The sequence below is a fragment of the Lynx canadensis genome, chromosome A2 (genome assembly GCF_007474595.2).
Source record: "Lynx canadensis isolate LIC74 chromosome A2, mLynCan4.pri.v2, whole genome shotgun sequence".
Taxonomy (NCBI): domain Eukaryota; kingdom Metazoa; phylum Chordata; class Mammalia; order Carnivora; family Felidae; genus Lynx; species Lynx canadensis.
In genome coordinates, this window is record NC_044304.2 from 53,829,805 (window position 1) to 53,856,984 (window position 27,180).

A 27,180-nucleotide genomic window follows, 5' to 3' on the forward strand; every position below is an offset into this window, starting at 1 on the left:
AGAAAAGGGTCCAAAGTAAAAATAAATTACTCGTGCACTAAAGGCTCATGGGAAACACACCCAAACATCAACCATGGTTGATTTTGGGTGCTGGGATTTGGGGTAATGTTTTTTTTCTAATATAAATGTTAAAGAGGTAATAAATGACTAAAAAAGAAGCACCAGGCTTTTAAAATTTATCTACAGATGCAATTGCGACCCTATTAGAATTCCTACTGGCTTCTTTGCAGAACTGGACAAGCTGCTCCTAAAACTTGCATGGATCCAGGACAACCAAACAGCCTTGAAAAAGAGGAGTAAAGGGGGAAGACTATGTCATGGGTGTCCATGTCAGGGTCAGGCTTAGAGCTGAATGTCGAGAGACAACACAGTTGTGACTATCAAGAACATTCCCAGGGGTGCCTGCGTGGCTCAGTTGGTTAAGCATCCAACTTCAGCCCCTGAGTTTGAGCCCCGCGTCGGGCTCTGTGCTGACAGCTCGGAGCCTGGAGCCTGCTATGGATTCTGTGTCTCCTTCTCTCACTCTGCCCGTCCCCTGCTCATGCTCTGTCTGTCTGTCTCTCTCTCGAAAATAAGTAAACATTACAAAAAAATTTTTTAAAAGAACATTCCCTACCCGTAGTTCACTATTCTTCTGAAATAATGCCTTAAGCTTCATTGAGAGAGGTGTCTTAGAACACGAGTAGAAAAAAAAAGGATGTACAAGTCCTCAGGAATTTAATTCTCTAGTTTCATGGTTTCCCAAAGAAGATTTTTTACCAAACCACAGTGATTTGAGGAAAAAGGGCATTTTCATACAGTACCATTTTCATAAAGCACCATTTATTCATTTAAAACCTTATTTTGCTTCTGATGATAATTTCCCTGCTTTTTTGGTGTAAAACTATTGTTTCTTTCACAAAATGATGTTGAAAGTTGATGTTTTTTGTTGTTTTTATTATCCTCAGTTATCAAGGGAGAGTTGGCAGCCCTCTTCCCACTTTTTATTTTAGTTAATTGTTTTTTTAAGATTTTCCTTTTTTTTTTTTTAAATGTTTTTATTTATTTTTGAGACAGAGAGAGACAGAGCATGAGCAGGGGAGGGTCAAAGAGAGAGGGAGACACAAAATCTGAAGCAGACTCCCGGCTCTGAGCTGTCAGCACAGAGCCCAACGCGGGGCTTGAACTCACAGACTGTGAGATCATGACCTGAGCTGAGGTCAGACGCTTAACCGACGGAGCCACCCAGGCGCCCCAGATTTTCTTTTTTTTAAAGATTGTTTTTCATGTTTATTTTTGAGAGAGAGAGAGGGAGAGAGAGAGAGAGATAGGGAGAGAGAGGGGGGGGGAGACAGCAAGTGGGGGAGAGGCAGTGAGAGAAGAGGACAGAGGATCCAAAATGGGCTGTGCTGACAGCAGAGAGCCGGATGCAGGGCTCAAATTCATGAACCATGAGATCGTGACCTGAGCCGAAATTAAGAGTCACACACTTAACCGACTGATCCACCCAGGCACCCCTAAAGGTTTTATTTCTAAGTAATCTCTACACCCAACACAGGGCTAGAACTCACAACCCTAAGGTCAAGAGTCCCACACTCCCCAGACTGAGCCAGCCAGGCGCCCCCCTCCTGTCACTTCGTAAAAAATATTCTCTAACTTTGAGAAATCCCAAAGTTTGGGAAACACTGGGAAAAACTGCAGCAGCCTCAGGGCTGCTGTGCCTGGGGTGGGGGCCGAGACTAGCCACACTTTGTAAGGAAGCTCGGAGTAAGGAGAACACAGGTTTGGGTTCAAATCACGGCTCCGCCACTTACTGTAGGAACTCGAACAAGTTACTAAACCTCTTTTTTTTTTCTTTTTTTAATTTTTTTTTTTTTCAACGTTTATTTATTTTTGGGACAGAGAGAGACAGAGCATGAACGGGGGAGGGGCAGAGAGAGAGGGAGACACAGAATCGGAAACAGGCTCCAGGCTCCGAGCCATCAGCCCAGAGCCCGACGCGGGGCTCGAACTCACAGACCGCGAGATCGTGACCTGGCTGAAGTCGGACGCTTAACCGACTGCGCCACCCAGGCGCCCCAAAACCTCTTTGAGTCTCTGTCTCGCCATCTGCAAAATGAGGATGATTGACACCTCTCAAAGCTGCTATGAGAATTAAACCAGATAACATATGTGACTGTACCTGCACCATCAAAAACACTTGAGAAAATATCCTCCAAGAGTCTGTGAGCTCAGTGAAGGTCCCACTTTCCTCTTCTGCAAGTTGAAGAGTTCTCATTTCTTCGGTCGTTCTTTATTTTCTCACTCTGGTTTCTTCTGGGTGTCCTCTAGCTTGTCACTATTGCTCTTGACATGCGAATCCAGATCTGAATACATGCTGTTGGTGTGGACTAGCTGTGTAAAGTAGGATCTGCTGCCACCTCCTTCAATCTAGACTCTGTACCTCCATTTACGAAACCCAAGTTTGCAATAGATTTTTGTGTATGTGTGCTCCTATTTTACTGCTTTGGTATTTGTTGGGCTGAGAGTACCTAACAGCCCTAGATCTTTGGATAGGAATGTTTGTAAAACCCTGTTTCTGAACTTGTGCCATCAAGGGACTTTACATTTATTCCCTTTTACACCTTATCCAGTAGACAAGGTGCCCTCCCCAACTAGATGGGGTCAAAGGAAACTCCCAATGTGTTCTCACGCTCAAGAAACCTGAAGGAACATTTAGCTGATTCTTTTTAGTCCAGGGAAGAAAATGTTTATTTGAATCTTGATGGAATCCAAGGCAGTGGGGCTGGTGCTAGGTGATGGGGCTGAGACAAGGTGCTGTGGTTTTAGTCCCCAACATCTCACCTGTATCAGGTTCACCTGGGGGCCTGGCATGATGGTTTTCTGCCTTATGTCAGTGGGCTGTCTGTCTTTCCTCGATGATTCAAAAGATGAAGAACCCACCTGGATGGCCTAGGGACTCTAGAGAAATCTGGAGCCCACACAGATTACAGCTTGTAGGGCCCAGGGGTCTCCTACTGTCTCCTGAGAACAGTCACATCCTAGAATCCTCCTGCTTGATCCAGGTAACTTGGAGGAGATAGGCCTGGCACCTTCCCTCTGCATGTCATCCTGGCAGCTGGATTGCATGACAGTGCTGCCCGAATGATACTTAGGCCTGGGCCGGTGCCAACGTTCAGACTACATGGAAGGAAAAGAGCTCTCTTTATTGCTCTAGCCTAGCCCGCCCGCATGTCTCCCAGAACGTGGCTCTGTCCTTGTGCACTCGGGAGATGCAGTGGCCATCATGGTGGGGCTCAGCCTGGCTGTCGGCCCTTCCTCGGCCTCAGTCGGTCTTCCTGAACCCTGGAAAGCAAAGCCCGCAGGATAGCCTGGGATTCTGAAGGCAGCAAGGCCTCATTTCTACTATCACCCCCAGATGCCTAAATATCTCTCACAGTTGGGTAATGCAGTCACCCTAGAAGGCACAGGTTTCCAGGAATTAAATGGGTTACAGGAGACAGATATCCCCAGTGCAGAGACACACAGCCCCCTGGTCTCTCAGTTTTAAGATGTGATGGTAAGCAAAGAACTGCTTGTCAGGAAGAAAGAAAAGAAAAGAAAAGAAAAGAAAAGAAAAGAAAAGAGAAGAGAAGAGAAGAGAAAAGAGAAAGAAAGAAAGAAAGAAAGAAAGAAAGAAAGAAAGAAAGAAAGAAAGGGGATCTCCTTTAACCCAGCCCAGCCACACTAGCTGTGTGATCTTGCCAAGTCACTCTACCTCTCTGGGCCTCAGGTTCCTCATCAGTCAAGTGCAACATGACTGAAGTACGCCCAGTAGGCAAATAACATCATGGTGAAGATAGTGTTTGGTTTAGTGTAAAGTTCTCTGAGAAAGGAGAAATGTCCAGATGCCCTTCACTTTTCTACTGTAGTCCACCCTTCAGGTGTTTTGCTTCCATTCCTCCCACAGTTTGCACAACATACTTGCACAGTGGGTATTATTACACCCACGGCCCGGTGGAGGAAACTGAGGCTAAAAGTCAGTCCTGGGCCCCAGAGCTGGTAGATCGGCAGAGGCAGGACTTGAACCCCGGCCCCTGACTCCAGGCCCTGTGCTGTTGTTTCCTGTATGCTAAGCCTTATTTGCAACCAAAGACCCTGATCCGGAGGAAGGAGGTGAACATATGAAGAATGTAAACATTACCCATCAGCCTAAGCTTCTGAAGGAGGGGGATGAAGCCGTGTAGGACGCTGTGGATCCGGTACACTGCTCACAAACAAAGAGAAAGGAACGTGAGCTTTGTGCCCCAGCAAGGGACGCAGGGTCAGCCCTCACCTACCCTCGGACAAAGGCCTACCCCACACAAACAAGGATTAATGGTGGAATTTCAGGCAGCAGGTTAAGCTTAGATAATAGTACCGGAGTTATTATTATTAAAAACAATGACCTCAAACAGCAATAACAGTGCCAGGAAACTCGGTGGATTCAGTACCCAACTCCACGAACTGCCTTGTTTTCCATATCTGGCTAATTCTGTTTGTTTGCCACTTTAAACTGTTTTTGTTGCATTTTTGTGGAGCTGCCCATTTTTTCCATGAGGTTTTGCCAATGGCCTCACATTGACCTTGAAAGTGGTCAGGAAGAAAACACGAGCATAAGGAAATCTTTAAAAAATGTTTAGGTTGTGGCTTTCTGGCCCTTGGCGAGCGTCCGTGGCAGTCCAGCCACCACCCTAAAGAGTCTCTGGGGGCTGGGGGGACTTACCCAGCCCAAAGTAGATGCCAACGGTCTCCAGGGAGGCGAAGGTGAGTAGGCCGACCCCAAGGGACATGAACCAGTCTGCAAGGGCAGCGAGGAAGAGAATGGTCAGCCTGCAGGTCTGGTCCCTCCTATCCCCCCACCCTGTCCCTGTTCCCATGGCCCTCACCTGCATAATAGTGATAACACACCAGCAAGGTCCCAATGGCAAAGCAGAGCAAGACAAAATGGAAAAACTCATCTGTAAAGGCAGAGGTGGATATTACTATTTGCTTCTTTCTCTTTCTCTTTTTTATAGTTACTAAAAGTATTCTTGTCTCTGCTCCAAAGTGACTTTAGTCAGAGATGCGGCTCCTGACCAGCCCAACTAAAACAGCACCCCAAATCCCCCTCCTTTCCAGGATTTATCTCATTTTATTATTTTTCTAACACTGACACCACTCAACTTGTTATATTTTTATTTCCACACTTATTCTCAAAAAAAAAACAAAGAATAAATACAAAATAGATTTATTTTGTCTGTCCTCCTCAGTAGGATGCTGGGGCAGGGATTTTGCTCAGAGAATAAAGCACTGCCAGGCATATAGAGCTGCCATACTGTATTTGTCAAATGAGTATTAAATGCAATTGTAAAAAAATGCATTTTTTTACAAAATTTTATAAAATTCCCCTCCTTAAAAGCAAGCAGTGATTGTGAAAGCCTTTCCAGGCATATATATATACATATTTTAAAAAACCAAACCAGGGAAGTATCACAATACCAGATTTTAAGATATACTACAAAGCTGTAGTAATCAAAACAGTGTGGTATTAGCATAAAAATAGACACATAGATCAGTGGAACAGAACAGAGAGTCCAAAAATAAAGCCATGCTTTTCTGGTCAATTAATCTTCAACAAAGGAGGCAAGAATATGCAATGGAAAAAAGACGGTCTCTTTAACAAATGGTGTTGGGGAAACTGGACAGCAAAGGAATAAAACTGGATCACTTTCTTACATCATACACAAAAGTAAATTCAAAATCGATTAAAGACCTAAATGTGAGACAGGAAACCATAAAATCCCCAGAAGAAAACATAGACAGTAATTTCTTTGACATCAGCCATAGCAGCTTCTTTAGAGATAGGTCTCCTGAGGCAAGAGACCCAAAGGCAAAATTAAACAAATGAGGTTATACCAAAATAAAAACTTCTGCACAGTGAAGGAAACCATCAACAAAACAAAAAGGCAACATAGTGAATGGGAGAAGATATTTGCAAATGACATATCTGATAAGGGGTTGGTATCCAAAATATACAAAGGACTCACACAACTCAACACCGACAACAATAGTCTTCATCATCATCATCGTCATTATCATTATCATCATCATCCAATTAAAAAATGGATAGAAGACATGAACAGACGTTTTTCTGAAGAAAGCATCCAAATGGCCAACAGACACCATGAAAGGATGCTCAATATCACTAATCGTCAGGGAAATGCAAATGGAAACCACAATGAGATTTCACTTTACACCTGTCAGAATAGCTAAAGTAAAAGAGACAAGAAATAAAAAGTGTTGGCAAAGATGTGGAGAAAAAGGAACCCTCGTGTACTGTTGGTGGGAATGCAAACTGGTGCAGCCTCTGTAGAAAACCAATACGGGGTTTCTTAAAAAAATTAAAAATAGAATTACCATACAATCCAGTAATTCCACTACTGGGTATTTACTCAAAGAAAAAGAAAACACTAATTCAAATAGATATATGCACCCTGATGTTTATAGCAGCATTGCCTACAATAGCCAAATTATAGAAGCAGCCCAAGTATCCATTGAGAGTTGAGTGGATATGCGTGTTACTCAGCCAAGGACCTGAATGGACTTGGAGGGAATGATGCTAGGTGAAATAAGTCAGTCAGAGAAAGACAAATACCATATGATTTCACTCATATGTGGAATTTAAGGAACAAAACAAACATATAAACAAAGAAAAAAGAGAGACAAACAAAAAAACAGACCCTTAAATACAGAGGACAAACTGATGGTTACTAGAGGGCAGGTGGGGGGGGGGGGCAGGGGATAAGTAAAATACGTGAAGGAGATTGAGAGCACACTTATTGTGATGAGCAATGAGAAATGTATAGAATTGTTGAATCATTATATTGTACATCTGAAACTAATACAACACCGTGTATTAACTATACTTGATTTTTTTTAAAAAGCAGGACCAATTTGTATACCTGCTGCTCTATCATTTGCTTTCTTCATCTCATGGATAGATTAGGACCATCTTTCCATCTTAGAACATAATAGATCTGCCCTGTTCTTTTTGACGGCTGCACAGTGTTCCATGGTATAAACTTAACCCAATTTAGTTAACTGGTCCCTCATTGATAAACCTAGAAGTGTTTTTTGCTGTTACCACTGGTGCTGAACAAACATCACTACACATGAATCTGTGCACGTGTTTCTGTGGGCCCGATGCCCAGAAGTGAAATTGCAGGCTTGGAGGGTTCTCCTAGCTAACACAGATGTGGAGAGGAGCCAAGACTAGGGTCTGGGCCTTGGGCAGGTGTTCAGGTGTGCTCTGGAGTGAGGCCTCCCTGCGCTTTGCCAGGCACTGGGGAGAGAACATAGGGCCCTGGACTCGGTCAAGGGGCCGTGATGAGAGGAGGCTCTGCTGTCTGTGTCCGAAGGACAATGACAATGACAGGGTGGCATTAAAGACACAGGGGTTCCAAACTAAGACCATGCTCTAGGGAGGAGAGCGGAAAAGGGAATCACCTTCTTGCTTTCGGGTATAATGCCTGTCCCACACTTTGGGAATCTCAGTGTTATTCCCGTGAGGCACATTTCATAGCCCAGGAAAGTTCTAAAGCCCTGGTTCCTTTAGCTGGACAGAGACAGAGTCAGGGGCTCACACCCAGGTGTCCTACGCCCTAAAGGTGGCCTTTTGCAACAACCCTAAATGTTTCAAGGACAACTTCCATTTGTTTAATCAAACACGTTGGTCTCACATCCCTTTCTCATCCTTCTCCCTAAAGCCCTCACAGATTCCAGGCTTAGAGCAAAGGAATTCCTTCCAGTTCTTATCACTCCTTCTCTAGAGTCTAGGCTAATCTAACCTCAGGGCTTCCTTGCCCCCTCTAGTTCCCTATCATGACCAGAGGCCTGGGGGGCATTTATCATCCCCTTGACTCCGTGTATAGCAGCAAGAGCACAGGACCACGGTTCAAGTCTAGGTCGTGCTACTGGCTAGCTGAAAGCCCACATGCCATCCTTGAGTCTTAGCTTCCACATCTGCACAATGGGAGTCATTATACCACCTTCTTGCCATGATTCTAAGCTGAGGTGTTTGCAAACACCACACATGACAGAGGTGGGCTGTGATCGCTGTTTTTCTAGGCCACCAGTGGACTTTCTAACCATAGAAATCTGGACCAGACAGACAGGTAGAAATAGTTTTGGGACACGAAATTCCTTACCATGTTTTTTTTTTTTTTTTAATTTTTTTTGAGGCGGAGGAGGGGCAAAGAGAGAGGAAGAGAGAGAATTCCAAGCAAGCTCTGTACTGTCAGCACAAAGCACAACGCAGGGCTCAGTCCCACGAACCATGAGATCATGACCTAAGCCGAGATCAAGATTCAGACGCCCAACTGACTGAGCCACCCAGGCACCCACTTACCATCTTTCTTTATATTCAGTCTTCTTAACTGAGACGCTTCCACTTCTCCTTAGGAACAAGAGAGAGATGAGTGTTTACTTTGAAGAGGGGTGCCAGGGGGGGTTTTCTCTTCTCTGCCTCACTCAGACCGGCTCTCCTGGGTTCCTCTTCCTGGGTCAGAGGGCACTCACCACAGGGCCAATCAGGGCAAAGCTGTGAAGGTGGGGTGTGTCTGTCCTTGGGAGCCCCACTGACCCCTTCCTCTCTACCCAACCTGAGTCTACATTCTGTTTCCTTTCTCCTGAGCTTGGAGAGCCCTTCCCAGAATCAAGGTGACACTCTGGCTGGTGATGTAGTCCCTGCTTGACTGACCCACCCTCTCAGGCTGTCTGGTCCTGCCCTAACCCCCCCCCCCCCCCCTGGAATGGAGGCCACCTCCCCCTCTCCTCTTGGGAGTTTGTGTATTTACCACTTGCTGGGTCAGAGCCTCTCCTTCGGAGTCCTGGAAATCAGAAACTCAACATTAATGCCAGGCTAGCTTGGTCCTTTAACAGGTGCCTCCACCCTAGCAGAGGAAGTAGGTCACCTCTGAAAATCCCGAGTCAAATTCTCCAGCCCCCAAGGGATCTTTCTATCTATTGATTCCTGACTGAAATCCCCTTGCCTCTTGCCTAAAGCCCCTTTCTAATCTGCACTGGGCCCCTGCCTGACTGAGCCCAGGTCAGAGCTCCGGGTCCGCAAGTGGTTTTGGAGTCCCCAACTCACACCCACGAACCCTGATAGCAGCTGGCTCGCTCAGGGGAAACAAAACGCCCAGACCTGTTCATCATCAGCACTGACAACCCGTATCCCCTAACTGGACACTCACCTGATTCTCCAGAGGGCACCACCTCTCCGGGGACACCTACACAGAAGGAAAATCAGCGATCACGTATCCATTATCCTCTGGGTGGGGAGCAGTTATACTGTGGGGCAGATGGATCTCATTCAGAGACTTTCCATTTGATCTGAGTGGGCCGAGAGGTGACTGGAGCAGGCTGGAGGGCTATTCCATCTTGAGGGGCAACTACCCACCAGCCACCAAAAGCCACTGTAGAAAGGCCTATCCAGTGTTACAGGTCATCCAATTTCCCACAAGAGGCCAGAAATCCAGGTTTTACAACAACTTTTTTTTTTTTATTTTAATAGAGAGAGAGAGAGAGCACACACTGGAGGTGCAAAGAGAGAGAATCCCAAGCAGGCTCCACACTGTCAGCACAGAGCCCGATGCAGGGCTGGAACGAACTCACGAACCATGAGATCATGACATGAGCTGAAACCAAGAGACAGACGCTCAACCGGCTGAGCCACCCAGGTGCCCCTACATTAACTTCTTGATTATAGAAAAGGTGGGCACCTCTTGTATTCCACTGAATCAAAGACATCCTTTGTGAGAAATGACATTATTTTCTATATTTCTATGTAAGGAAAACCACTGCCAATTTTAATTGTAAGTTGCCAGCAATTTTCAGATGCATCCTGACCTTAGAGATACCTAAATGTGAAAAAGTAGGAGTTGTATAATTGATGAAATGTAATAATAATAATAATAATAATAATAATAGTAACACTCCTTGAGCCAGATAAAACACATCTGCACACATGTGGGCATCAGTTTGCAACCTCTGCCTGTTCATGACTACACAGATGTAGATGACGACACCTAGCCATGTGGCCCAGCCCCACCAGGCCCTGAGTTCATGGGAACCAAGCTGGGCTGCACATTGGTAACTCTGGTCCCACACCCTGCTGAGTGTTGAACTCCTTGTCTGGGCGGCTGAGGCTGATTTGAGCCCTCTGTACTTGTCCCGAGCTGCTGCCTCCCCAATTAATCTGGTTTAGGGTGGCCTACCCACCCCATTCATCCTGATTCTTGGTGCTTATTCTAGTTCCTGGGGACCTCTCTCCCAGCCTGTCAAATCCTTTCCCTCAAGGGCAGGGAGAACCCCTTGTAGCATCCCCACCCCCCCTCCAACAGGTAGTCACCACACCTGTACACTTCCCATTCTTCATTGGGTCAGCATCAGGACACGAACATCAGAAGAGGGCACTCAGCACACAACAATAAACATGCTGAACTGTTTTTATGCAAATAGGTCTTTATGTTGATATGCAAATAGGAAACATCATCTGCAGGTGACCTGAGGGGTCAATACTGAGGGTACGGAGAACACACCGAGAACAGTATTAATTAATGAGACTCTAGGAGTGTAATTTACTTAGAATCTCCTAGGTCTTGGGGAGAAAAAGTAATTCACAAATTCACAAACTGTGGTGATATCTACCTTTCAGTGAATATGAATTACTTTTATGATGAGAAAAAAACATTTTTAAATATATGTAAATGTAACTGTTTCTCTCTCTTTCATTTTACACCCAGTGAAACCATTCCCACAGTACTTGAGTAATTAAAAACATTTTCCTAAACCAAGTAATACTTGGCTTTGTGAAAGAGAAAGAATGAGAGAAAGAAAGAAAGGAAGGAAGGAAGGAAGGAAAGAACAAAGAAGGAAAGAAAGAAAGAAAGAAAGAAAGAAAGAAAGAAAGAAAGAAAGAAAGAAAGAAAGAAAGAAAGAATGAGTTCAGGCAAGCAAATAAAACAGTATTAACTATTTACCCACAATGCTACCACCCAGAGGAAGACACCGGTAATATCTTGATGCAGAAATTAAAATATTCTGTTTACCTTTCTTAGAATTATTATCTAACACCTTATTATCAGGTGTTAGGAGACTATGTAGATTATAGAAATGTTGGATTAAACAAAGTTAAACAGGTTTTCATTTTCGTATCTGCAGTACACATTTGTTAGGCTTTTTTGGCAAACTGGCTCATTCCTACAAATTGCCCCCATTGCATCAAAGTGCTATCAAGCAAAGTGCCATGTTTACAACTCCTTGCTGTAATAACCACTATGTCGAGATGAATATTCCATGAAGTATTTAGAGATCAGATCCTTAATTTTCCCATGCATGTGTACATAGCCCACTATTCCAAGATAGTGCGTGCTAATCATGTTCTATTTTGCTGGTTGGAAAGCTCAGGCCCAGAAAGATTGGCCGACTTATCTAGGTCGCCCTGCAAGTCAAGATTATAGTTCAGAAGAGAATCCGGGGCAGTCTCCCCATGGTAGAAAATGCTTGTCCCCATCCCCATCCGCCAATGTTCTAACCATTCATCTGGCCATATTTCCTATATTTTCCTAGCACTTTTCAGCCCATTGAAACACCCTCGTGATCTTGTTTCTGTCCCACAAAGTCCAGAGAGCTCACGTCTCTGTGTAGTTCCCTTTTCTCCAAGGCCACTGGACAATGACTTACCTCCATAGAGCTGAAGCTCGTCCTTCAAAAGGTCAGGCTCCTCATGCACAGCACCTGAATGGAAACATCCTTTTAGCCAGCTCTTCCCAGTCAAAGTATCCCAGGACAGCTTCCATCTCCCACACATCTGAAGTCTTAAAAAGTAACATAAGCCTTGTTTGTGCTGGGGTGAGCCTGGCAGTCTTTAAGAGGCAAGACAGCCTTCACAAGTACTTTCCCTTTATGCTGTCTGACTCCCCCCACACGCTCAGAGGTGACTGTGGTCAGCTTCGTGGACCTGGGTCTGAGAGGTCCTGAGGATCTGAGAGGACCTGAGCCTCCTTCAAAATCAATAGTCAGAGTTGCCATTTATTGAGCACTTACTATGTACCAACACGGAACTTAGATATTTATATTTAACATTTTGTTAGAACCCTGGGGTGACTGAGTGGCTCAGTCAGTTAAATATCCAACTCTTGATTTCCACTCAGGTCATGATCTCACAGTTCATGAGATCCAGCCCTGCCTTGAGCTCTGTGCTGACGGTGTGGGGCCTGATTGGGGTTCTCTCCCTGCCCCTTCCCTGCTTGTGTGGTTTCTCAAAATAAAAACTTAAACTTAAAAAAAAATATTTTGTTAGATCCTTATGGAAATCCAATGAAGAAGGTATGAGTATCTCTTCTTCCCCCATTTTATGGGTAAGGGAACTGAGGGTCACAAAGTTAAATTATTCCCTGAAGGTCACACGGCCAGTAAGTGGCAATTCCAGGGTTCAAACCCAGATCTGTCACCAAAACCTGCAATCATAATCACTTTTATCTTCAGAAATAGAGCCCAGAACTCAACTCTAGCTTCCTGGGCAGCATTTATTAAACATCTCCCAGGTTCTGTGTGCCAGGTTCTGTACTAGGCATTAATACAGACTCTTTGCCTCATGCTCTTTTCTTCCCACAACCCACTTAGGCCAAAATGTATTTAAATTTTTTATTTTTGCAAAAGTTTTCTTCTGGTTGTTAAAATAGAACACGTTCACTGTATAATTTTTATAGCCAAAAAAGCAAAAGCCAAAAATCACCCACAATTTAACCATCCAGAGATATCCAGAGATAACCACTCCTGACACTTTGCTATTTTTCCTTCCAGTCTTATTTATGGCCACGTATGTGTGAATTTTTACAGAGTATATATGAGATCAAACCAGTCATATAATTTGGCATCTTTCTTGGTCACTTCAGAGATGTATGAAGAACAGAACTGTAGCCAGGGAAGGGTGTATTTTGCTGTCGTTGGACACGAGGCTGCTTGCCATTGGTGCCTTACTATAAACACGGCTGTGAGGAACATCTTTAAAATTTTTTTTTAAGCATTTATTCATTTTTCAGAGTAAGAGAGACAGAGCATGAGCGGGGGAGGGGCAGAGAGAGAGGGAGACACAGAATCAGAAGCAGGCTCCAGGCCCTGAGCTGTCAGCCCAGAGCCCAATGTGGGGCTTGAACTCACAGACAGCAAGATCATAACCTGAGCTGAAGTCAGACACTCAACCGACTGAGCCACCCAGGCACCCTGTGAAGAACATCTTCACGCAGGTATGCTCATTCCCACTGAGAAACTCAATCAGGAGCTGGGTGGGCAAAGGAGAAATGGCAAGGCTTATCGCCTACCAGGTGAGCTGTCCCTGGGGGGGTGTCCAGCCCCCTGGCTCTGCCGACGTTTTCCGGTTACTCTGGGGTGCTGGTCCTCATCACTGCTCCCTGCAAGGAACAAACACAAACTCTAGGAGAACCTCAGCCTGGCATGAGCCTGAAATACATTCGTTCTGATGTTTGTTCTCAGAATTTAGCTTATATGAGGAGTGTGGTCTGGAGGAAAGAGCACTGTTTGGGGGGGGAGGGGCGGTGGTGAGGGAGGAGTAGGAGATCAGCCACAAACTTTCTGTGTGACCTTGGACAACTCATTTAATATTTCCACTGTTGCTTTCATGAAGATAAGATGAGGTCACCTGAGGCATCCTATGATAAGCACAGGGGCTGTGTCATCTCTGTGTCCCCACATCATCTTTGCTCCCACTGGGAAGGCCCTTCCCATTTGTCTCCTTTATCTTGAAGATTAAGGAGTAGGAAGGCTTTTCTAACTGCCCCAGTTCACGCTCATCGTCGCCCTCCCTCATCTGGGTTACGATCACATCAGCTATCTGTGCTTGACACAGTGGGCATGAGGGCCAGCGGTGATGGTGTTCGTCTCTCCAACCATCTTGAACTCCTGAAGGACAAGGCCTGGGTCCCTACTGTTCTAAGGGTGCCCAGCCGGGAGGAGGAGCTTGATCAAGACTTGAAGAATGACAGAGTTGTTAGCACGTGGACCAGTCAGTGTTGCAGGAATTCAGGCCTGGGAGCCAGGAGCTCCTGGCTTCATGTCCAGAGGACTCCCTTTTCCTGAGGATGACTGAATGGCTCTGGCAGCGTGAATGTCCCTCAGTGTGCTTGCGGAGCTCCTGCTTAATTGTGGATAAATTTTAAATTTCCAGGAAGCTAGATTAACTGTGTTTTAAAATCAGTGCATATGTGATGTCAGCTAGGTACAGAGGAAAAGGCATCAGGAAGTACATCAAGATTACAACAGCAGGGGTGATTGGGTGGCTCAGTTGGTTGAGCTTCCCACTCTTGGTTTTGGCTCAGGTCATGAGCTCAGGGTCCTGAGAATGAGCGCTGCGTCTGGCTCCGCGTTGAGCATGGAGCCTGCTTGAGATTCTTTCTCTCCCTCTCTCTCTGCTCCTCTTTCTCTCTCTAAAAAATAAATTAAATTAAGAAAAAAAAGATTGCAATGGCAGTATTTATCTCAGAAGATGGGATTTTGGTTAGCTTCTATTTTCTTCTTTTCTGTATTTTATAAATATTAATCAATGTAAAAAAAACTTTTTCATTGCGTTTTGCAAAATATAAAACAACACAGAAAATGAAACAAAACATTATTCCAAATTCTATCGGCCAGGGACAACCTCCCTCAACATGAAAAATGAACATTATTTTAGCTTTCTCTATGATGTATTCATAATATGTAATTTTTTGTAAAAGGTATTATAGTATTAAATGCTTTCTAAAATGAGGACAATTTTTATATGTGCTCTCTAATTCGATTATTTAAAAAAGTAACCCTGGCAGAAAGAGTCACAGTTTGCTGCTACTTGGTACCCCAGTATCCATCCCAGAGCCTGGCACATGTTGGTGCTTAACAAATATTTACTGAATAAATGTAAGGAAACACAGTAATATGTGTTCAGTGATTATCTCTGGGTGACAGAGCACAGGGTGATTTTCTTCTTCTTTCTACTTCCTTATATGCTCCACATTTTTACAGTGTTTCTATGTGCAATCTTGCACAATAAAAAGTTTTAATTAAAAAGCAACAGGATGCATTAAAAAAGATATATAGGGAGAGGAGTACTGGCTGCTGGACTATGAGTTAGGGTCCCCAGTATGCAGGAAGGCTGAGGATACAGTGAAGTGCCAGCCAGGCTTGGGGTCAAAAGGGCTAATGGTCACCAGCGAAGCCCAAAGCATGGGCAGGGTGTGAGTTCTAGCAGCAGACCAGCCTTTGTGGATCAGAGATCAGAATCTTGATATCAGCATGTCTCTGTGCTTCTGTGTTTCTTTTCTTGTTGCTTTTTCCTTAGTGTTCAGTTTTGCTAATCACAGGCAGTCCCATGTGTGCTGCAGAGACCTGAGGAAAGGGGCTTATGGTCACACTTGGGGGAGGACATTTGTAGGGGAGCAGCACCCCCGAGGGTCAACCTGAATGGGAAGACAGAATGTCACCTCCCACCCAGGGAGAAGGAAAAAAAAAGGACAAGCAAGAGCCCCCTAATACCGGGAAACTCTTCTTCCAGGGCTAAACCTAATCGGGGATGGGTGTGTATATCCATTCTTGATTCTCGAACAATAAGGGTTTGAACTGTCTGGGTCTACTTACATGCAGTTTTTTTTTAAGTTTTTTTTTTTTTAATTTAATTATTTTGAAGGAGACAGAAACAGTGCAGTGGGGGAGGGGCAGAAGGAGAGGGAGAGAGAATCCCAAGCAGGCTCCACACTGCCAGCACAGAGCCCGATGTGGGGCTCGACATGAAACCAGGAGATCATAACCTGAGCCGAAACCAAGAGTTGGATGCTTAACCGACTGAACCACCCAGGCGCCCCTGTAAGCAGATTTTTTACCTCACTGCGTTATAAATGTATTTTCTCTTCCTTTTCCTACTTTTTTTTTTTAATTTTAGATATTTAAATATTTATTTATTTATTTAGAGCACACAGGTCGGGGAGGGGCAGAGAGAAAGGGAGAAGAGAGAATCCCAAGCAAGCTCCGGCTGACAGCACAGAGCCCAGCATGGAGCTCGATCTCACAAACTGCGAGATCATGACCTGAGTCGAAATGAAGAGTCTGATGCTTAACCGTCTGAGCCACTCAGGCACTCCAGGGGATAATCTTAACAGTTTTTTTTTTTAGAGCTGTTACTATGTGCGAGGTGCTAAGACTTTAGATGTGTAAAGAATGTAATCCTCCCCACAATTCCATGAGGTAGTAGCTTTTGCTATCATCCCCAGTTTATAGATGAGGGCCCCAAGGCACATTGCGTTTAGCAGTTTACCCAAAAGGACACATAGCTGGTGAGTGGCAAAGAAAGGGTTTGGACCTAGGCAGGCTGGTGCACTGAGTTCAACAGCAGAGTGCTCCTGAAAAGCCTAAAATTACTTTACATGAGACGCAGCCGCTTGAGGGGCTTTCTGGGAAGCATGAAAATTAGCTGCAAAGATATCACAGAATAACAGAATACTCAGGATATGACAGCAAAAATTTTTAAACAGAGGACCAAATTGTCTGTGTGGTCAGTTATAACTGTGTACAAGTTGCATGTATCGACAGGTGGGGTCTGGAAGGGAATATGGAAAAATAGAGTTGAAGTATCAAGGCAGGAGATTATGGGGGATTGTTTTCTCATGTAAATGCTTTTATTGAATAATATTATGAATATATATACATATGTACTAATCTTTGCTATACCTGAAGAAGAGGAGGATGACGAAGAGGAAGAGGAGGAAGAAGATGAAGAGGAGGAGGAGGAGGAAAAACACTTGTCTCTCTTGGGTTGTTCTTGAGGAAAGAGTCCAGCTTCCCTGTCTTGCTTGTGGAAATCCGTCTCTCCATCTGGGAGGCACACATAGGCAAGGATGAGTGTTTCTTGCCCTTCCTACCCCAGAGACCACCAAGACCTCCCCAGGGTCTCCTTGGACTTGGGGGCCAGGAATGGCTGGGATCTTTTCCCAAACATGTAGGGCCAGTGGAAGGTGCAGGAGATCAGAGTTCTCAGAACTCGGGGGCTCTAGGAAGGCCCAAGGCATAAATTTCTCTGAATATGGAGACTAGAGAGGGGCTTTTCAGCCCCCATCCTGCCCAGAGGTCACTAGACTGTGTTGCCGATGTAGGATTCACTGTAAATTACAGGGCAGGTATGATCTGGTCAAGCGAACCCTCTCATCCCCCATTCTGGGGCCGAGCAGGACCATTTCCACCTTCTCGGGACTCTCCCCAGTGTGAGACCCTCTCCTAAGTCCCCAGAACCCCCTTGAGATTTGGGAAGCAACTGAGGGGCTGCAAAGCTAAAGAGTTGTAGGGGACAGACTGGACCAAGTGTGTGTGTGTGTGTGTGTGTGTGTGTGTGTGTGTGTGTGCATGTGTGTGTGTGTAAAACACTGCTTCTCCAGAGGATTCAACTGTGAATTGAGCCACTGTGAAACATGAGCTAAGCAGAGCCTTCTGTTCCACCAGCACTGCTGGACTCTACCTCCCACGTGGCTTTGCCCAGAGGGTGAGAGGAGGCAAACATACAGTCCAGATCTTCTGTTTCTCCAGGGACTCGACTGTGATCTTGAGTCTGGGAAGAAGGTCCTGAAGTCTCCATGGTTTTCCCTGGAAGAATAACAGTAAGTAATTAGAGTAACAATAATAATTAATTTCACCTCAGTTAATCCCCTTAATGTGTAAACAGCTTGGCAAATAAAGAAGAAAAAGACAAACACCCAATATTCAAAAATACAAGAAAACAACTTATAAAAAAAGAATATACAATTAGGGAAATTTAAATAATGATCATCTTTTGATAATATTGGTAACTTATTTATTTTTTTAAAAAATAGACTTTAGTTGTTAGAGCAGTTTGAGGTTCACAGTACAATTGAGTGGATGGTACAGACAGAGATAACCAACATGCCCCCTGGCCCCAAACATGTATTGTTAGGTGTGATATTTATTTACTTATTTTATTATTTTTTTTAAAATTTTTTTAACATTTTATGTATTTTTGAGGCAGGGACAGACATAGCATGAACAGGGGAGGGTCAGAGAGAGGGAGACACAGAATCTGAAACAGGCTCCAGGCTCTGAGATGTCAGCACAGAGCCCGACGCGGGGCTCGAACTCACAGACTGAGAGATCATGACCTGAGCCGAAGTCGGCCGCTTAACCGACTGAGCCACCCAGGCGCCCCTAGGTGTGATATTTATATAAGGTTATATTGAGTTAAAGTGTCCATAAATGTAAGGATAAATACTGAAATTTTTATGATAAAATTATATGATGTCTGGGACTTTCTTCAACATGATCTTATTGGGGGGTTGGAGGGTGTACGTGGGAGTCCAAATAAACAAACACAACCACGAGTTAATAGTCATCGGAGCTCTATCAAAATATAAATTGTGGTTATCTCTGAGTGGTGATATAATGTATTTTTCGTTTCTTATTTTTACTTTACATTTTCTAAATTTTTAACAGTATTGCTTTTGTTGTAATAAAACAGCCAAGAATCTTTCCTTAGTTAAAAATGTAATATGTCAATATCAGAATAGTATATATCAGTGTATATCAGTACTTAAGCCCTTTTACAAAGGGTTTCTCTGAGCCTGATCACAAACCAAAGTCAGGTAGGAATTTGGCTTAATTGCTCCTCACATTTGAATTATATAGTTTCTAGACAACAAAACTTCCCCAAATATTGTGTCTTTTGACTGTTACAATCACCCTTCAAGGTATTTTTATTACCCCTATCTTATAGAGGCACAGAACCCATATGAATACACCTCAAAACATTGGTCTGGGGCACAAAACTACTCAAAGGCCACTCTGGAGTCCGGCCCTGCTGGAATGCCTTTCCAGCATTTCCATGCATGTCCATGGAATTCCAGCATCCACGATTATGGTGACGGTAAGGGCAGGAAGCAGGCACTTGAAAGTGAAGAGCAAAGTTTGGAAATCTATCCCATCAGGACACTATACTCCGTACTTTCCTGAAATTCTGAGAGGGAGCTAGAGGTAACTCTGGAGGGTGGCTTTCGGGTGAACATACAAAAAGGCCATAACTGTGGCCTTGGAAAATCCAAACGGCTGACCAGAGTCAGCTAGTGCTCTCAGTGGGGAAGATATATGGAGAAGGGCTCCCCTACAAAGCCTTTATTTTAGCTGGGCACATGGCCACCCAGCTACGGACTATGTTCCCAGCATCCCTTGAAGCTAAGTGTGGCCATTTGACTACATTCCTGCCAATGGAATGTGTGTGGATGTGATATGTGTGGTGGTGTGACAGTAACTGTTTAATGGCTCTCCAGGAAAAAAAGTACATACACATGCACACATACACACATTTGTTATAAGTTACTGATGTAAAAAATGCATAGCATACAGTTTACAAATAATAAAATATACAGTACCCTTTATTGCAAATCCCACACACCTGTAACTTCAGTGTGATTTGGAATTTCTTGCAAAACCTGCTATCAGTTTTTTATAAGTCCATCACCAGCAATAGTGTCAAAATCATACTACTATAAGTTATTGATTACTATCAGTTTCAGCAAAAAAGTTGCCGACACAATTGATGAACGTGAATACTCCTAATGTAAATGTCAGCTGATATTTTCTTTCACATTAACGAGTAAGACAAAAGTGAAACAACCAAGGCATTCATTGTCACAGTTTGTCAGTGATATGAGCAACTTCTTTGCTGAATCGCATTAGTTTTCAAATTCCGGAAGACTATTTTCTTGACTTGTGCTATTTACAATGTAATGGCTGTAGGTGCAACCCAGTTTTAGGTTGAATCTGCATTATTAGTGTTTTCTTGATCACTTTCTAACATTTAGACCATCAACAAAATGAACCATCAAGCTCTGATTTGTAGAGGTGACTATTTTCTGTGGTGTAAATGAAAGGGTGGGCCTACGCCGGCCGACTCCATCTTGTTCTGTGTCCTTCACCTTGACCACACCTCCTCCCCTTGAGTAACCCCCCCCCCTCACCTGCCTAACAGGACTCGGACCCTTCCCCAGCCAATTGGCTGAGGCTATAGCCATTACCTCACCCACTGCCCCAGGCCCCAATAAAACCTTTGTCCTTTTGAAACTCGCTCTCTCTCCCCGGTATCTCACCGCTGCGTGGGTGCAGGTAGGGGATTGAGCTTGAGCTAGCTCAAATAAAGGCTCTTTTGCTTTTACATCGGACTCGGCTCCCTGGCGGTATTTGGGGATCACAAATTCTGGGCATAACATTTGGGGGCTCGTCCGGGATCCCCAAGACCCCCGAGGGACCCCCGACCCGGAGAGCCTGACTGACCACGGTTAGTGTCTGTCTGTTTGTTCTGTCTTTTCTGTGTGAGCTCATTTCTGGAATTCTGGTAGTGCCCGACGCAGTCTAAGTGGACGCGCTGGAGGACCACGGGCTGGGAGTTTCAGAAGACATTCCGATTCTCCCTTCTGGAGGGACGTGGAATCCCCTCATCTGTTTTGGAGGGATGTGGAATCCCCTCAAAGGTCTGAGACGAGGCGGGTCGCTCCTGCTGGTTGGCGTGAGGCCGTCGTCTTTGGAGGGACATGGAATCCCCTCATCGGTTTTGGAGGGCGTGGAATCCCCTCAAAGGTCTAAGTTAGCTTTCAGTTTTGCTTCCATGGAGTTGGAAGACTTTCTAGGGGCCCTCTGTTTGTCTGTTTTTGTGTTTCTCTGTTTTGTTCTGTGGACTTACTGGACAGATGTTATGGGACAGACTCAGACTACCCCTCTATCCACCCTCTTGGCTTAAGCCCTTCCTAGCCCCGCTCCCTCCGGAGCCAAACCCATTCTTGCTTTGCAGGGGACAAAGAAGAAGAAAAGTCTTACCCAGTCTTCAGCACCCCTCTACCCTGTCCTACAGGGGGGTGCTGAAGAAGAATTAATTTTTCCTCCCCCGTATAACCCCTCTGGGATGCCGGAAGAACACCATCCTCCCCCTCTGGGGGAGGCAGACGCTGTTCCGAGAGCGGGAGGTGGAAACGCTCCAGTGGGAAGCCCGCCCTTTACCAGACAAAGGGCTCAGAGGGAGCAATCCGCCTCCGCCGCCGACTCCACTATTCTGCCTCTGCGAGCCACCGGACCCCCAGACGCAGAGGGGAATCAGCCCCATCACTATTGGCCTTTCGCCACTAGTGACCTCTACAATTGGAAAGCTCAGAATCCTAAGTTTTCTGAGAAACCAGCAGGGCTTATTGATTTATTAGACTCTGTTCTTTTTACCCATCAGCCCATGTGGGACGATTGCCAGCAGCTTTTGCAGGTCCTGTTCACGACTAAAGAAAGAGAAAGAATCCTCAATGGGGCCCGAAAACTAGTTCCAGGCACAGACAGGAATCCCACCACCAACCAGGCTCAGACAGATGCCTCCTTCCCCTTAACTCGGCCCCAGTGGGATTTCAACATGGCAGAAGGTAAGGAGAGGCTCCAGGTCTACCGCCAGACTCTAATGGGGGGTCTCCGAATGGCTGCTAGAAAGCCAACCAATTTGGCCAAGGTAGGAAATGTACAACAGGGAAAAGATGAATCTCTGGCTGCCTTTTTAGAACGGATCATGGAGGCATTCCGTACCTATACCCCCATGGATCCAGAGGCTCCGGAAAGCAAGGCAGCTGTTATCATGGCCTTTGTAAACCAATCGGCCATAGACATTAGGAGAAAATTACAGAAAATAGATAGACTAGGAGAAAAAAGTCTGCAGGACTTACTGGTGGTAGCCGAAAAGGTATATAATAACCGGGAGCCTCCTGAGGACAAGCAGGCTCGTGCCATGGCGGCTGCCAGCAGTAAGCAGACTCGAGACCTGGCCAGAATACTACTAGCTACCACCGCTGACTTCCCCGAGGAATGAGACCGCCATCTCCAGCAGTTGGCAGACGATGCAAGAAAAGGTAAAAGAACCACCAAGGGGAGGAAGCAGAGGCTGCAGAAGGATCAGTGCGCATACGGCAAGGATATAGGGCATTCGGCCCGAGATTGTCCAAAAAGGGCCGGCGGGAAGGGAAGCAAGACTGATCGAGTAAAAGTCCTAGAGCTAGATGAACTAAGTGATTAGGGGAGTCAGGGTTCGGACCCTCTCCCCGAACCCAGGGTAACTCTTAAAGTGGAGGGGACCCCTGTTGACTTCCTTGTCGACACCGGAGCACAACATTCGGTCCTCCGCACCCCACAAGGAAAACTAGCCAGCAAGAAGTCCTGGGTACAAGGGGCAACTGGTATGAGCCAGTATTCATGGACTACCCGAAGAACAGTAGATTTGGGAACGGGCTGGGTATCCCACTCTTTTATGGTAATACCAGAATGCCCCTACCCGCTGTTAGGACGGGACTTACTGACCAAGATTGGAGCTCAGATAACTTTCAGACAAGGGGGGCCTCAGGTCACCGATGGCAAGGGCCACCCCATCCAGGTCCTGACCATGAAACTGGAGGATGAATACCTCCTCCACCAGGAGGCGCTCCCGAGAGAGGATAATATAGACAGATGGCTACAAGAATTCCCCTTGGTTTGGGCAGAGACGGGGGGGGGGGGGGGGGGGGGGGATGGGACTAGCCGCTCACAGGACCCCAGTCCTGGTAGAGCTCAAGCCAGGAGAGAGTCCGGTAAGGATCAAACAATACCCCATGTCTCAGGAGGCCCGGAAGGGGATCCAGCCACACATCCAGAGACTACGAAGCCTAGGGGTACTAGTTCCTTGCCAGTCTGCCTGGAACACCCCCCTACTGGCGGTCAAAAAGCCTCACACAAATGACTACCGACCGGTACAAGACCTCCGGGAAGTAAATAAGAGGGTCGCGGACATACACCCAACTGTTCCCAACCCATATACTCTCTTGAGCTCCTTGGCGCCCTCCAGGGTCTGGTATACTGTACTAGATTTAAAGGATGCCTTCTTCAGTCTGCCGCTGGCACCCCAGAGCCAACCCTTGTTCGCCTTTGAGTGGCATGATCCGGAGGAGGGCTACAGTGGGCAACTCACCTGGACATGGCTACCTCAGGGATTCAAAAATTCGCCCCCCATCTTCGACGAGGCACTACACGAGGACCTGGGTGAGTACAGAAGGGAGCACCCTGGCCTCACCCTCCTACAGTACGTAGATGACATCCTGATTGCTGCCGACAAGGCCAAAAGACTGAGCGAGGGACCCAGGAACTGCTGCCTACCCTGGGGGCCTTAGGGTACTGGGCATCCACGAAGAAGGCTCAGATATGCAGGAAGAGAGTAAGTTACCTGGGATATATCCTGGAGGGCGGACAGCGGCGGTTATCAGATGCCAGAAAAGAAACTGTCCTAAAGATCCCTACTCCCACCTCCCAAAGAGAAGTGAGGGAATTCCTAGGATCAGCCGGCTACTGCCGCCTCTGGGTTCCAGGTTTTGCTGAGATCGCCAGGCCCCTATATGAAGCTACCAAAGAGGGGAAAACATTTAAATGGGCTGAGAAAGAAGAAACTGCCTTTAATCAGTTAAAAAAAAGGCCCTCCTAAGTGCCCCAGCCCTGGGCCTACCAGACATTACAAAGCCCTTCCACCTCTTTGTAGACGAACATAAGGGAATAGCCAAAGGGGTTCTAACTCAAGCCTTTAGCCCCTGGAACTGCCCAGTGGCTTACCTGTCTAAGAAACTAGACCCAGTGTCTGCCGGCTGGCTGCCATGCCTAAGAATTATTGCCGCAACAGCACTCCTAGTCAAGGATGCAGACAAACTGACCCTAGGACAGGAGATCTGGATCACGACCCCACACGCCATTGAAGGGGTCCTGAAACAGCCTCCGGATAGATGGATGAGCAACACACATATGACTCATTACCAGAGCCTCCTACTCAACCCTTCACGAGTGCAGTTCCACCCCAGTGCAGCCCTCAACCCTGCAACCCTGCTGCCCGACCCTGACCTAGGTGCTCCACTACATGACTGTGCGGGAATCCTGGAACAAGTACATGGATTCCAGACGGACCTGACCGACCGGCCCCTCCCCGATGCCGAGGCTACTTGGTTCACTGATGGCAGCAGCTTTGTGCGAGACGGACACAGGTATGCGGGTGCAGTGGTGGTTACCGAAACGGACACCGTATGGGCGGAGGCTCTACCCTCCAGAACGTCAGCCCAGCGAGCAGAGCTCATAGCCCTCACCAAGGCGCTGATGCTGGGAGCTGGAAAACAGCTTAACATATACACAGACAGCCGTTATGCATTTGCCACAGCTCATATTCATGGGGCAATTTATCAGGAGAGGGGGTTACTGACGGCAGAAGGACGGACTATAAAAAATAAGCAGGAGATACTTAACCTGCTTACGGCCTTATGGCTTCCTGCCAAGCTAGCCATTATCCACTGCCAAGGGCACCAAAAAGCTGATAACCCAGTAGCTAGAGGTAATCGAAAGGCTGACCAGGCAGCCAAGGCAGTAGCTCTTACTCCAGTCCCCACCATGATCATACAACTACCGGACCCGGGAGACCCAGTTTTACCAGCCCAGCCCAAATACTCCCAGGAGTTACAGCGGATCAAGAAACTCCCCATGGCCCAGGAGATAAGGGGATGGTGGTGCTCGTGCTGCCAGACCAGCTCGGAGTCTCAATATTAGAGCACATGCATCGGTCTACTCACATGGGAGCCCGAAAATTAAAAGACTTAATCCGACATGCTGGAATCAAGATTCACCAACAGGACACCAAAATAGAGCAAGTTGTATCTGCCTGCAAGACCTGCCAACTCACCAACGCGAGAGCCACATCAAATAAAAAAGGAACCAGGTTCAGAGGCACCAGACCGGGAGCCCAATGGGAAGTCGACTTCACTGAAGTCAAACCAGGAAAGTATGGTTATAAATATCTTTTATTATTTACAGACACCTTCTCTGGCTGGGTGGAGACATACCCAACCAAGCATGAAACGGCTCAGACGGTGGCTAAGAAGCTACTAGAAGACATCTTACCCAGGTATGGTTTTCCTGCCATGGTAGGATCAGACAATGGACCAGCTTTTATCTCGCAGGTAACACAGGCAGTAGCCAAGGCGGTGGGGGCAAACTGGAAATTACATTGTGCTTATAGGCCCCAGAGCTCAGGACAGGTAGAAAGAATGAATAGAACCCTAAAAGAGACCCTTGCCAAATTAACCATGGAGACTGGCGGGGACTGGGTGACTCTCCTACCGTACGCCCTTTACCAGGTTAGAAACACTCCTTACACTCTGGGTTTTACTCTCTACGAGGCCACCCCCTGTTATTCCCAGTCTTCAAGCTGAACTTATTGCTGAGTTTAAAGATCAAGAACTTTTTCTTTCCTTGAGAGGGCTCCAGAGGGCGCACGAGGACATTTGGCCGCGCCTCTGTGCCATCTACGAGGCTGGCCCAACCCCGACACCTCATCAGTACAGGCCAGGAGACTGGGTCTACGTCAAGAGGCACCACCGAGAGACCCTCGAGCCGCGCTGGAAGGGACCCTACATCGTGGTGTTGACAACCCCCACTGCTCTCAAAGTAGACGGCATTGCGACCTGGGTCCATCACACCCACGTTCAGCCAGCGGACCCCTCCTCCATCCGGAAGGACTTCGTCACGCGATGGGCCACCAGTCGGGACCAACACAACCCGCTCAAGCTCAAGCTATAGCGCATTCGACCCATCTAATATTGGTAACTCTGTTAACTCTGCTTGTCATTGCTCATGCTGCCGGGAGTCCTCACGCCCCCCAAAACATCACCTGGCAAATCATAGACACCAGCTCGGGGACAGTACTTAATCAGACCTCCCAGAGCCACCCCAGGGACACTTGCTTCCCAGGACTTTGCGTAAACCTCCAAACTCTGTTCCCCTTGTCACCATAAATGCAGCCGGTCCCATGATTGGGTCCCTAAGCTACATGACAAGGGGGGAATGAAAGGGCGGGCCTACGCCGCCGCCGCCGCCGGCCGACTCCATCTAGTTCTGTGTCCTTCACCTTGACCACACCTCCTCCCCTTGAGTAACGCCCCCCCTCGCCTGCCTAACAGGACTCGGACCCTTCCCCAGCCAATCGGCTGAGGCCATAGCCATTACCTCACCAACTGCCCCTAGGCCCCAATAAAACCTTTGTCCTTTTGAAACTCGCTCTCTCTCCCTGGTATCTCACCGCTGCGTCGGTGCAGGTAGGGGATTGAGCTCGAGCTAGCTCGAATAAAGGCTCTTTTGCTTTTACATCGGACTCGGCTCCCTGGCAGTATTTGGGGATCACGAATTCTGGGCATAACATAAATACTCCCACCATGACTGATTTCAAGCTACCAATATGAGGTCATGGAGTGCAGAGTCGGGAAGGGATGTACCATAGAACACATTATGTGGTGTTTCTACCCTATGAAAATCTACCTATGAAAATCTCAAGTGCCTAGGTAATAGCAGAAAGTAGTGAAATATATTAGGAAGTCATACATTTTCAGCACGTATTAACTTTGTTTTTTAATATACTTTAATTGTACATTTCTTTTTTTATTAAAACTTTTTATTCTTATTTTTTTTAATGTTTTTATTATTTATTTTGGAGACAGAGAGAGAGAGAGAGAGACAGAATGTGAACTGGGGAGGGGCAGAGAGAGAGGGAGATACAGAACCTGAAGCAGGCTCTAGGCTCTGAGCTGTCAGCACAGAGCCCAACATGGGGCTTGAACTCACAAACCATGAGATCATGACCTGAGCCAAAGTTGGCCATCTAACCAACTGAGCCACCCAGGTGCCCCTAAAACATTCTTTTTAAAAAATGTTTATTTTTGTGGATGGAACTGGAGAGTGTGATGCTAAGTGAAATAAGCCATACAGAGAAAGACAGATACCATATGGTTTCACTCTTATGTGGATCCTGAGAAACTTAACAGGAACCCATGGGGGAGGGGAAGGAACAAAAAAAAAAGAGGTTAGAGTGGGAGAGAGCCAAAGCATAAGAGACTCTTAAAAACTGAGAACAAACTGAGGGTTGATGGGGGGTGGGAGGGAGGGGGGGTGGGTGATGGGTATTGAAGAGGGCACCTTTTGGGATGAGCACTGGGTGTTGTATGGAAACCAATTTGACAATAAATTTCATATATAAAATAAAAAAATAAAAAAAATGTTTATTTTTGAGAGAGACTGAGAAGGAGA

At 46.2% G+C, this 27,180-nt stretch overlaps 1 protein-coding gene across 5 annotated transcripts in view; it reads right to left on the minus strand.

Annotated features, from left to right (window-relative positions):
* Window positions 1-2,705: 2,705 nt before the first annotated feature.
* TMEM40 (transmembrane protein 40) overlaps window positions 2,706-27,180 on the minus strand; it is a 37,892-nt gene continuing 13,417 nt past the window's right edge. The window contains exons 2-12 of one of the 5 annotated variants that reach the window (XM_030307444.1): window positions 17,581-17,661; window positions 16,756-16,899; window positions 13,365-13,454; window positions 11,725-11,778; window positions 9,234-9,269; window positions 8,835-8,867; window positions 8,387-8,434; window positions 4,887-4,958; window positions 4,724-4,798; window positions 4,163-4,225; window positions 2,706-3,324 (exon numbers count right to left, since the gene is read on the minus strand). In XM_030307444.1, the coding sequence (XP_030163304.1) occupies window positions 3,305-3,324; window positions 4,163-4,225; window positions 4,724-4,798; window positions 4,887-4,958; window positions 8,387-8,434; window positions 8,835-8,867; window positions 9,234-9,269; window positions 11,725-11,778; window positions 13,365-13,454; window positions 16,756-16,899; window positions 17,581-17,653 (708 nt within the window). In that variant the 5' untranslated portion in view covers window positions 17,654-17,661 and the 3' untranslated portion in view covers window positions 2,706-3,304. The remainder of the gene's footprint in view (window positions 3,325-4,162; window positions 4,226-4,723; window positions 4,799-4,886; window positions 4,959-8,386; window positions 8,435-8,834; window positions 8,868-9,233; window positions 9,270-11,724; window positions 11,779-13,364; window positions 13,455-16,755; window positions 16,900-17,580; window positions 17,662-27,180) is intronic. The other 4 variants (XM_030307440.1, XM_030307442.1, XM_030307441.1 and 1 more) reach the window with 4 other exon arrangements.